Source organism: Acinonyx jubatus, chromosome A2, assembly GCF_027475565.1.
Source record: "Acinonyx jubatus isolate Ajub_Pintada_27869175 chromosome A2, VMU_Ajub_asm_v1.0, whole genome shotgun sequence".
In the NCBI taxonomy this organism is placed as follows: Eukaryota; Metazoa; Chordata; class Mammalia; order Carnivora; family Felidae; genus Acinonyx; species Acinonyx jubatus.
In genome coordinates, this window is record NC_069383.1 from 68,822,950 (window position 1) to 68,835,904 (window position 12,955).

Below are 12,955 nucleotides of genomic sequence, written 5' to 3' on the forward strand. Positions count from 1 at the left end.
ACTGAGCCACCCAGGAGCCCCTGTAGCTCAACTTCTGTGTATAACTTAAACTCATCTGCTTCAAGTTTCTCATTGTGGTCAACTACCTCGTCTTTTTCCTTAGGTGTTTTCCTTTATGGTTGATTTTTCTATCTCCCTCATCATCCAGGGTGAGAATTCTTTGAGATCTATCTTGCTCCATTTTTATATACAAATCCTCACCAAAACAGATTTTCTTAAAATCTCTTTTTCAGTTATCTGTTACAGTGCTCTTACATTATGATTTTACCCAAGGCAGCATATAAGCTAGTGGTTAGAAATCTCATTTTTGGAATCAGAAGGTATCTCGGCATAGATCCCGGCCGGCCGCTTCCTAGCTGTGAGACCTTGGACTTGTTAGTTAACCTCTCAGAGCTTCAGCGGCCTCTCTGTGAAATGAAGATAGTATCACTTCAGTGAATTATTGTGAGGCTTAAATGAAGTACATTTTTTAAGTTCTTGGCATGCCCCTGGCCAATAGTAAGTGCTTAGGCATTCAGCTATTACCACTCTTCTCCACTGTAGCTGGTCTTCATCTCTCTGTTTTTATGGACAGTTCAGAATGACTCAACAGAACCACTGTTCCTTACTAGGGGATTTTTTGAAGGACTCAAAGAACTTATACTGAAAGGGTCTTTAGAGGATTTTAAACCATTCACCTTGACAAAAATCAAAGGTACCACTTAGTAAGTGGCCGTCATGCATGATGTGTGGTTTTTACAACCCTGTGTGTAGATACTGCAGGGGCTCTAAGATACATACACCCCTAATCCTCCTAGGAGTGTCATGATTGATATTTGAGCTCTTTTCATTCCTGCTCTGAACTTCAGATTTTTGTCATCGTAACATATTGCTTCCATAACTCCTTCACTTAAAATAAATAAAATAAATTCCTTGACGTATGTTCCCCAGCCTGTAGTTGGACAGATATTGCCAGTGACTGGAAACGTGCTACTTTATAGTGTAGCCCATTTCATTGCTGAACAGCTGGACAGATTAAATACTTTTGTGTTTTGTGCTAAAATCTGATCCCTATGTATTTTTTTCTCTGTTCATTTTTTTTTTTTTTTAAGAAATACAGAGAGCCAGTCTGACTTCTTTCTTTTACCTGATGGTCCTTTAACCTTTAAATATTTGAGTGTAACTCTTGGTTCTCTCATTGTTCTCTACTCCTCTGCTCATTTTGGAAATGACCACAATTTTACATGTGCCCTGCCCCGTGCATACCAAATACTCTGTGTCTCACTTTTATCCCCCTGGGTTCAGATCTGGGAACCATCAGGGTCTTGGATCTACATGTATGTGTTAGGTTTTCTTTAAATAGCTTTAGAGGTGTCAGTGAAAAGCTTTGATTTTAAGTCACTCTGCCATCAATAGTAAGCCTGAATATTTATTTCAAAAGTCATTCATTCTCGTGTTAAGTATTTACAGAGTTTCTTTCTGTTGGCTCCCACAGGCCTCCTTATTTGTCTTTCTCTTCCACAGTCTCTTGCGGTTGTGAGTAGGTGAATAAGGCCAGGAGAAGAAGGCCTTTAGATTTGGTTCCCCTTCTCCACGGTCTCTGCTGTTGGGAAAACAATCCTAGCACTCTGCGCACACAGAAGACTTTTTCCTTAATGAAAAAGTCTCAGAGATGTTATTGTTTTCTCATGAAAGCTGGCAATGAAAAATCTAGAGCATCAAGAATAATTTAAAAGCAAACTAAATTTTTGTCTTTTCGTAGTTATTAAGATTCCTGTCAGATGTATTTTGTAGTTAGATTCCTGACAGCAGCATTATTCAGGCTCCCCAGGTGGTGTGTTGGGGTGTCGGGAGCGTTGTCAGCGGGCACAACTGCTTGGGTTTGCATTCCACCTTCACTGCTTCCGGTAAGACCTCAGTTTCCTCAACTGCCACGATGAAGTTCATAAATACTGCCCATCTCCTAGGGTTGCTCTGAGCAGTGAGTTTATTACTGTCAAATGCTTTAGAACAGCATCTGGTGCATAATATTTTTTTTTCAATATATGAAATTTGTTGTCAAATTGGTTTCCATACAACACCCAGTGCTCATCCCAAAAGGTGCCCTCCTCAATACCCATCACCCACCCCCCATCAACCCTCAGTTTGTTCTTAGTTTTTAAGAGTCTCTTATGCTTTGGCTCTCTCCCACTCTAACCTCTTTTTTTTTTTTTTTTCCTACCCCTCCCCCATGGGTTTCTGTTAAGTTTCTCAGGATCCACATAAGAGTAAAACCATATGGTATCTGTCTTTCTCTGTATGGCTTATTTCACTTAGCATCACACTCTCCACTTCCATCTACATTGCTACAAAAGGCCATATTTCATTCTTTCTCATTGCCACATAGTATTCCATTGTGTATATAAACCACAATTTCTTTATCCATTCATCAGTTGATGGACATTTAGGCACTTTCCATAATTTGGCTATTGTTGAGAGTGCTGCTATAAACATTGGGGTACAAGTGCCCCTATGCATCAGCACTCCTCTATCCCTTGGGTAAATTCCTAGCAGTGCTATTGCTGGGTCATAGGGTAGGTCTATTTTTAATTTTTTGAGAAACCTCCACACTGTTTTCCAGAGTGGCTGTGGTGCATAATATATGTTCACTGAATGCTATTAACATGGTTGTTATATTGGCTGAGGTCATAGCTTCATTTCTTCACGCAGGAGAAGAAATAGTCACAACATAAACAGATGTCCTTCACAAGACAACCCACATCTTCTGTAGGCTGCTTTTAGTTTGAAGAAACACTTAGCTAAATGTTTTCACTATATCCTACTATTTAGAGAACTGTGTACAGTTAGCTTCTTGCTTTTCATGGAATTTATGATGTCCTCGGTCTTTCAGAGCTGTTGGAAATGTATTCTAAAGTTGTTCATTAGAGTTCAGAGTGTGTTCATGTTCTGTGATCAAGGGATCCCTGCTAGTAAATGCGTAATCCCAAAGTGTAGGCACGGAAATGGGTAGTGACACCATCCTTACTACATACAGATGCACTCCCTGTTCTGCCACATGAGCATCCACCTCCACTGTGATGTCTGTTCCCCACTTTGAAATTTCGAGCAGGTTGGTCTTGGTCTAAGTTCTAAGGAAATGATGTGGCCAGGAATTCTGAGAAATGGGGTGGTCAGGGAAAGGGATGCCATTTTTGGTGTCATGGTCTGAGGATCCCTAAGACTAGTTGAGTTATAAACTAGGGGAAATGATAAATAACTGAACATACCTTCTGCCGTTATTGAGAGTAATCTTGCCTTACAATAGCTTTAGCAGTGGTCTGGCAATTCAAAGGAGACTGTTCATTTACTTCCAATTGAATACATACTGTGGTCATTTTTCACTACAGGGTGTTTAACAGTTGGTTTCTTCCTCTTAAATTGGAGGCACTTGTACAGAGAACCCCTTTTTGTTCAGTGGAGTGTGATTTCTTCATTCAATTGGTTTTATAGACTACCTATCATTGAAGATTATGGCTGTGGTTTATTGAGTGCCTAGTATGTCTAAAGTATTCTGCCTCCACCAGGAGAGGGATGAACAGGACACAATCTCTTTTCCCTAGCAGGGTGAGGGAAACACAGGAATCTAAACAACTGATTCAAATAAGAGGAAATAAGACAAGTCCTATTATTGAGGTTCAAGCAGGGAGCCACATGATCAGATCAGTTGTTTTCAGTTAAGAGACCTACTTATATTTACTTAGGTGGTGGCGTTTGAGCTAAGCCTGGAGGATGTGGTAGGATTTCAGGAACTAGAGAAAGAGGCTGCAGTCTACACCGGGAGGAGGGAGGAGTGTGGACAGAGGTAGGAGTGTGTGGAAGCGCTGGAAGGGCTGAGCATGGGTGCTGGAGACTAGGCTGAGGGTAGCTCCTTTCAGGGTCTTGAGTTTAGTGATGTGTGATTTCATGGTCTTTACAAGATGTCCACGTGGAGGTATACTCTGAGCCGTTATGGATTCTGTTCCCGCAGATAGTGGTGGGAGATTGGGATCTGAGAGTCAAGCCTTCTGAGAAATCCTTGAGACCTAGGGGAGTAGAGTAAGGAGACTTGAGGACAGAGGGCTGACAGATGCCTCCCATTTAAGTGGAAGTGGTACCAGGGAGGTAAGGGTCCCATAAGAGACTTTGGGCAGGGACAGGCTCGGATCAGAACTGGCAGATGCTGTGACTGATAAGAGGCTTTTGAGTAGGATAAAAACTCTGATTCTGACTATTGTATTTTAAAATTTTTTATTGTAGACATTTTCAAACTATACATAAGTAGAAAAGTATATTATACTGTGACCCACCATGTCCCCATTGTGCAGCTTCAATTATCAATATTTTATCAAGCTTCCTTCATCTCCCACCTTTCAGGGGAAAGAGAAGGGAGATAGGGGACTTCTAAGCACCATTAGGCTTGTATCACTTCTGCTGCGCTTTAGTTTGCCCTACGTCATAAGGACAATTTGTTTTTATACTACTCTAAGTCATTATCTAGCCAAAGTTTAAAAAAATAGAGAATAGTAATTCTCTGTCAGCCAATTAAACTTCTTTTTGTTTAAATAATTTGAAGTCCTTGAAAACCACATCAGCAGTGCTTTTTAATTCTATAGAGATTATATCTTACTCTTTATTTTCTTCCTTCCTTCCTTCCTTCCTTCCTTCCTTCCTTCCTTCCTTCCTTCCTTCCTTCCTTCCTTTCTTTCTTGAGAGAAAGGTGGGTGGAGAGGGGCAGAGAGAGGGAGAGAGAAAATCCCAAGCAAGCTCTTCACTTGGATCACGGAGCTCGATGCAGGGCTTGAACCCACAAAATGTGAGATCATGACCTGAGCCAAAATCAAGAGTCTGAGGCTGCAATGACTGAGCCACCCAGGTGCCTGGAGATAAGATCTCACTCCAAGGGCGCGTTTGGGAAACAGGCAGTGTCGTGAGGAAGATAACAAAACGTTGTGGAAGGGATGCCTCTTCTACATGGCAGGTGATGCGTTTTGATGGGAGGCTGTTTATTTTGTATGTACACTTACTTCCTGTGAATAGCACTGGACATCTAAATCAAGCTTCCTGTCTTTAGATCATAGGACTTACAATAATAGTGGCAGTTTTGGCACCTCTGACCCACATACCATTCAGTTCCTAATCCTGGAGCAGGGGTCCTTATTTGGGACCTGTGGCCGTCTCCGGAGACTTTTTTTTTAGTAAGCTTCATGCCCAGTGTCAGGCCCAAGACCTGAGCTGAGATCAGGACTCAGATGCATAAGCAACTGAGCCACCCAGGCGCCCCAGCCAGAGACATTTTTGACTGTCATGCTCTTGGGCGTGAAGGGGCTACCATCATCTAGAGGAAGGAGAGAGGAGAGGGATGCACAGGGCAGCTCCCCATAACAGAGGCTTAACCTGCCCCAAGTACTAGTAGTCTCAAGGCTGAGAAACTATATATTAGCAGAATACCGTATTTCAGAGGAGAACCGCCCTTCTTAGTTTGGTATTACATCACATGTTTGTGTACCAGGTTACTAATAAGAGTTTTTCTATCTCCTTTGGAGAGAGGTTAATGTCTTCTAGATGTTTTTCATTGGATCTCCTGTATCATCTAAGTTGGGTTTGGCCATATCTTTGGGCCTACCAAACTTCATTCCAATTTTTGTTTTCTTTGTGTCCTTGGACTCTAGCAGAGCATGGAAGTGATTTGGTTTCTCTGGGTAGGAGATTTCAGGTAGAATGCATTTTCTGAAGACATGCTCATTGGTCTGAGCAAAGTTCTCTCTTTGGAGGAAGATGATAGCTTGAAGGTGTTATTTCACAACAGGTGAGTCTTGTTAAGTCAAGATATGATCTATATTTCTTCACCCTGATTTGAAATTGAGCAGTCTTTTGTCGTAATTGAGAAACATAAATTATTCCACTTTCATTTTTTGTAGGAAATACAATTGGAGCATGCAAAGCAAGCCTTTGTGCAAAGGGACAGTGCCAGGAATGGAAAAGTTACAGCCATTGACTTCCGAGACATCATGGTTACCATCCGCCCCCATGTCTTGACGCCTTTTGTAGAAGAATGTCTAGTAGCTGTGAGTTGTAACTTGACCTAATGAAGCAGTTTATTTTACCTGGCAAAAGCTTGGTAAATAAGGGATTATAAAAACAATTCTTAAAAATTATGTAGAGTTTTTCAATTCAAACTAACGTTTTCTTAATGTGATCTCATATATTATCAGACTTCCCGACAGGGTATGTTTTGGCTAGTTTTAGTGAGTAGGTTGATTTGTTACCTGGATAATATGGAATATCTCAAAGAAACATGTGAACTGGGTTTTTAAAAAAAGGTAAAAACAACTTTATGATTTCATGTTAATTTTGCTTTATATCTCAAAGTATGTCAATATGTCATATTGTCATAGGTCATATGTCAAATGCTAATCTTCACTTTTGTCTATTCTCCAAGGCAAAATTTTTTTTAAAAAATAGTGCATGAGATGTATTTCTTTGATCAACAGAGCAGAATCTCTAAACTTTAGATTCACTCATTCATTCACCATGTGTGTTTTGAGGCAACAGTGACACATAGGATGGGTGAGCCCCGTTCCTGTGTTGTAGCTTCCATGCCAGTGGGTGCCCAGCCCCTCTCCCTACGTCATGGACCTGGAAGGTATCCTATAACATTCTCTGCTGGAGGTTCTCAAGCCTTGGTCACAAAGCATAAGAATCACCAGGGAGGCCTTTCTTTTTCTTAACATTTATTTACTTTTGAGAGAGAGACAGAGCATGAGTGGGGAGAGGCAGAGAGAGAGGGAGACACAGAATTGGAAGCAGGCTTCAGGCTCTGAACTGTCAGTACAGAGCCTGACGTGGGGCTTGAACTCATGAACTGCGAGATCTGATCTGAGCTGAAGTCGGACGCTTAATCGACTGAGCCACCCACGCGCCCCAGGGATGCTTGTTAAAAGTACAGATAACTAAGTTTTCTTCCAGGCCTATGGTTTTATCATCTACAGGTGCTGAGGTCCTAGAATCTAATCTCGAAAGCTTCCCAGATCATTCTGACAATCACACGGTTTTGGAAATCCTTACACTGTGGTTTGGTAGTCCTGGGGAGACTTTTGGGGTTTTTTCACCATGCTCTGGGTTTCCCACAATGCTTACCATAGGCAGGAACTCAGGATAGCTTTTCACTTTTTTTTCCCCTGGTGCCTCTTTTTGGAGGCATGGAATTCTGACAAGGCCTTTTCCACTCTGGCACTGTGTTAATCTAACTCCCTTTCTTGCCTTCCTCCTACCCTTCGCTATTCCATTTTAAACTCTTATATCAGCTATTTTAAATGATCACTAAGTGAAGATTTATGTGGTTGTTACTTTATAAATAAGTGCTTTCCTAATAAAAATATTTTGCTTTTTAGGGAAGGATAGAATTTGAAACCCCAAACTGAAGTTCCATTCATAACGGACATGCTATCTGTTTCCCTTGCCCCCCCCCTTGTGAAAAAAATACAGTTTCTTACAAATTCCGATTATCAGAATTCTGACCAGTTTTAACTCCTTTCAAAGCACGTGACATCTCATAATTTTATCGTAATACGCTTGTTTGCTAGAAATCCCACCAATGTAAAGTCTGTACTTAAATGATTATTTATTGCTAGTTATAAGTAACATGACAGATCATGATATTAATGTTGGCTTGACCACTTTTCATACTGTGTTTGTGTTGGAATAATATAGTTTTACATGTATAAGCACACACACGTGTATGTGTATGGTGTAGTTGTGCATGTCTGAGCCTCTCAGAATTGCTCATTAGATGAAATAAACAAACTTATAAAACATTTCCAATTGAAATTTGAACTCTGTAAATTACTACTGGTCCTGTTGTTATAATCCTACACATGTATTTATTTAGTGTTCCAGGACTTATGTGTGGAGAGTATAAGCTCTGGTCGTGATTAGTTGCAGTTACTTTTAAAATTCACTTATAGCTTTTTTATTTTTTTTTTAATGTGAAAGGAAAATACTTATGGCCATTTCTTTTCAGACATGCATTCTTGATTACTTCCAAAACTAGCATTTGATATATGTACTTCAGAATCTTCTTCATTCTATAAATCTTTTGTTTATTGTTCTTCTCCCATCTCTTATTTTCCACTTATTTGAGGCTGCTGGAGGTGCTACGTCCCATCAAGTTAGTTTCTCCTATTTTAATGGATTCAATTCACTCCTTAACAACATGGAACTCATTAGAAAGATCTACAGCACTCTGGCTGGCAACAGAAAAGATGTAGAGGTGACTAAGGGTGAGTGAGAATAAGTCTGAATTTTTGCCTGCAAGTATCTTGGTGTATTATTATTAGGGTGAAGAAGGCAACGGAGAGTTTATGTTATAGATTTTTCTATCCCATTGACACATATTAACCATATGGTACATGTGTGTTCTCCATCCTTTGATCAGACAAACAAAAGTAAAACAGTCTTCAGCAGGTTTTAAATAAACTGAAGACAGTCTTTGAATGAGGGAACCATGCAAAATTTCTTAAATGTTTTCGAATCATGCTAAAACCTGAGCTAAATTTGCAGCCTCTAAAGTGGCCTTCAAAAGTACGTGAGGAATTCCATAAACTTATACTGGTGACAACCTCAGAACAAGATATCAGCATGTTAATAGGATTTTTTTTTTCTTTTAACTGAGAAGTCCCTTAAGAATCCCACAGCATCATTAATAGAACCTCCCAGGACAGAGGCATGTGAAGCTTCATACCTGCTTCCTTGTTTTCTTAGACCTGCGATTTCAATAACATACTGTGTCATTTTTTCAAAGCCTTCAGATAAGACACAAAGCGTTTAAGGTCAATATTAGAGAAACTGTTCTGCACACTCCTTCCAGATGAATGAAAGAATTGCAAAAATTCTTACCCTATTTGGATTTACTTGAATTCTGTGATAGTAAAGTTTTGTGATGTTCACTCATTCCAGTGCCTTGAGTTAATGCTGCATTTAGTGGCTATTCCTTGTTGAATCTTTCCCTTTTAACTCTTTTTCCATACAGAGGAGTTTGTTCTGGCAGCTCAGAAATTTGGTCAGGTTACACCCATGGAAGTTGACATCTTGTTTCAGTTAGCAGATTTATATGAGCCACGGGGGTAAGTTGGCCTTTTTTTTTTTTTTTTTTTTTCTAATTAGCTTAATAAAAGGAGGTTAGGAGTTGGGGGTGGGAGGAGGGCAGCAAATTGGGAGAAAAAGAAGCCAAATTAAAGAGGACTCCAAAATATGGGAAACAAACAAGGGAACATTTTAAAATTCCATAACACGGATTTTAATGAACTTGTATTTTGTTGTCGCTTGTGCTTGTTTTTTTGTTCCCCTCCAGACGTATGACCTTGGCAGACATTGAACGAATTGCTCCATTGGAAGAGGGCACTCTGCCTTTCAACTTGGCTGAGGCCCAGAGGCAGGTGGGCAAAGGGAGCAGACTTGCTCCCTTATGTTTCTGTAGTAGGGCACCCCCAGACCCTTTCTACTTGGTGGTGCCTTGTTGGTGCTGGTATCTCACCTTCTAATTTAACATCTTGCACCAACAGTCCAGACGATTTCCAAAGGCTACAAAGAGAAATTACTATAGAAAGGTTCTGATTAATAGACACTAGTTACTTTCGAAGATGGGGTGATTTCCTAACTGCATGCAAGTCTACCTCCCTTCCCCCCCACCCCCCCAAAATAGACAGAAGCTCTTTTCTTCTTCCCTAAATCTTGTGTTGAGAGATGTGGGACAGAAGTCCCATTTTGGTGTCGCTGTCCCGGCGAAGTGACACATTGCTCACGGCAAGCTGCCTTTGCTCCGAAGAGAGGCACTTCATCAGCTCATCGTGTAACTGCTATGCCTTCCGTTTTTCTGAATATCAAAATGAGATAATTTTGTTTAGTCTGGAGTAATAGTTTGAAGGCTTTTAGACTTCTTTTCTCTGTGAAAGGATTCATAAGTTATGTGGAAACAATTTGAGGAATGCTAAATTTTATTTTATGGTTAACAGAAACCAATCTCTTGAAGTCATGAGAGTCAGAAACTTAAGACATGGGCCCTCCTCATTTAACTCTTGCCCTACTCTCTATAGATCAGGATTAGAGAATAAAAGCTTTCATAGCATGTGTTGTGCTTACACGATGTTTGTAAAGTAAATCCAGTCACAGACGAGCGTCATTTTAGAAAAATACCTCCTTTAAGGCAAAGCCATCTCTGAATCCTATGAGACTTAACAGTTTTTGGCTTGGAGCTCTGGGTCTGTACAGAGACGCCAGTTTGACCACAATGGGTTGATGCGGGCTGCATTTTTAGGACTGGCAGGCCTCGAGCCAGCACCCCTTCTTTCAGCCCCCCCTCCCCCCCCTCCCCCACGCTGAATGCACTGGCAAGTTTTGTGTGCAGCATGTAACTCAAAGTGGTGGGTGTGTGCTCAGTAAATCCTAACTAGGCACCTCTGGAAAACCAGCTGGCTGTTGTTAAAAGAGGGAGCTGATTTCCCTGAGTGCAGGAGAGAGAAGTGTATAATCACGTGCAGCGGTAGAAGCAACGTTGGTCTCCTCCCTTTGATTTTTAAACACTGCTTACCAGATGATTATCTCTTCGTCTCTATGTGACTGGCTGTTATAGAAATTTGGGGATTAAGAAAAAGCAGAGGTTTTTTTGTTGTTTTTTTTTTTTTTTTTAAGCTTCCTTCTGTCCTCCAGCTGACAGTGGTATCCCACAATTTTTCCTTCCTGCCCTCTGCAACTTTTGAGAGATTTTGATGGGTGCTCATTGATACTGGCCATGCAAGGGTTAGACGAGATTGATGAGATTTACAGCAGGAAATGATTGGCTGCGGCTTAGAGGTGTAGAGCAATTCACAGTGGCCTTGCGTGGAATATTCTTTGCTATGTGAACACCAGTAGGCCTGACAACATTGACAGGACTCAAGCAATGGAGGTCATCCACCTGGTAGGCTCTGTGCTACCATTTATCCTAAACAGAGGAGTGCAGGAATAGGAATCTTTCTTGTCTCATGAGCTTGCTACATTTCAAGCTTCAGAAAAGTTACATGAAAGTCTGGGATTTTGTTTATTTTGTCTTTTAGATGAAGAATTAGTGGTAGCTGTACATCTGCCTCCCCCACCCCCATCCATTATTTTCAAAATACTTTCACTCACTATTTTGATGCCAGAACCTTTCTGAGTATTACCTATTTGTATCTATATAAGAAGTAGTGCCTTTCTTAGGGATGCATTTGTCAAAATGAGGGTTCTCGTGATTTCCATCTATGCAGAGATAGAACTGGAAACACCCCATGGCATTTGCAGAAGAAATGTTTTACATTCCTGAAGATGCATATTTCTATGTAAAGCTATTTTCAGTTAAATGACTCTAAAGGAGATTCCAAGTTATCTCATTGTATTAGAATTGTGTTACATTGACAGCAGCTAAAATTCAGTGGGTTGATAGCTGGGGTTGGTAATTATTTTCATTGTTCATTATTTTAATTATCATGACTTTTGGAAAAACAAATTTTACTGAATATATTTATTCATTCAACAGGTATTTATTAAGCACTAACTATGTGCCACCCTCATTTGACAACTTTATATGACATAAAATTACTTGTATTTATGTAGACAGAAAAATGCAGTGCTCTAAAATGTTTTGGCATCAAAAACACAGTAAGGATAATAAGGTCCAAAGAACAAAAAAATGACAACTGACTGGCCTGAAGTGTGAATTTAGAAAAAGTGGGTAAAAAAGAGGAGAAAGTAACAATTATCTGCAAGACAACCTCCTTGTTAGGTCCACTGTAAATATTTTGAGTTATCTTTGTGTATTGAGGTAGCCAAAATGTTTTAATGTGTTTTTTTTTTTTTGTTTGTTTTTGTTTTTTAAGGAGAGAGACAGAGCATGAGCGGGGGAGGGGCAGAGACAGAGGGAGACACAGAATCCGAAGCAGGCTCCAGGCTCTGAGCAGTCAGCACAGAGCCCGATGCGGGGCTCGAACTCACAAACCGTGAGATCGTGACCTGAGTGGAAGTCAGACGCTTAACCGACTGAGCCACCCAGGCGCCCCTTAATGTGTTTTTATATGCATACACATACCCACAAATAATGTTGAATAGAAATAACATATTGCACGCGGTCTTTAACATTGTTCTTAAAAGATTATGAGATATTTCAAACATTTATAAAGTTAAAAAGAATCATATCCTGAATACCTGTCTACCTGCTGTATTCTTTTTAACCTGTTTTCACTTTATAATACCTTATGAACATTTTTCTTAACATTAACATTTTACAATGACATACAATTTCATTTTAAGGCTGTAACATTTTTTAAAGTTTGTTTATTTATGTAATCTCTACACCCAGTGTGGGGCTCAAACTCATGACCTTGAGATCAGGAGTCGCATGTCTCCAACTGAGCCAGCCAGGCACCCCAAGGGTGCAACATTTTTAACTGGTCCTCTCTTACTGGACATTTAGGTTATTCTCAGAGTTTTTGCTCTTAAAACAGTGTTGCTTTTTAACATTCTGTTAGCTTGATCCTTGTTTACATACATGATTGTTTTCTAGTCTGATTTTTTATAAGTAGAATTGTGGGGTCAAAGGTTATGTACAAGAGTTTGGGTGTATATTACCAAGTTTCTCTTCAGGTTTATTCTAGATTAAATGGCAGGTTTGAGAAGCCCCATTTTTATCAACTCTTGCCAGACTGGGCGTTGCCATTAGAAAAGAAACTGTGGTGACAGATGGTAGTTAGATTTGTCATGGTGAACACTTCACAGTGTAGCTCAATGTTGATTCACTGTGGTTTACACCTGAAACTAATACATTGTATGTCGGCTATACTTCACTAAAATGAATAAACAAAAACCTCCCAAACCTGCCCGTTTGCTTGATGATGAATGATGTATCATTAATGTTTTTAAGTTTGTGTCTCCTTGATCACTAATAAGAATT

The 12,955-nt window shown here is 40.1% G+C and overlaps 1 protein-coding gene across 8 annotated transcripts in view; it reads left to right on the top strand.

Annotated features, from left to right (window-relative positions):
* Nucleotides 1–12,955, top strand: part of SLC25A13 (solute carrier family 25 member 13) — a 183,779-nt gene that overhangs the window by 101,923 nt on the left and 68,901 nt on the right. For all 8 annotated transcript variants that reach the window (XM_053218425.1, XM_027071932.2, XM_053218423.1 and 5 more), the window contains 4 exons: nucleotides 5,916–6,062; nucleotides 8,138–8,276; nucleotides 9,026–9,119; nucleotides 9,347–9,431. In XM_053218425.1, coding sequence (XP_053074400.1) covers nucleotides 5,916–6,062; nucleotides 8,138–8,276; nucleotides 9,026–9,119; nucleotides 9,347–9,431 — 465 coding nt within the window. The remainder of the gene's footprint in view (nucleotides 1–5,915; nucleotides 6,063–8,137; nucleotides 8,277–9,025; nucleotides 9,120–9,346; nucleotides 9,432–12,955) is intronic.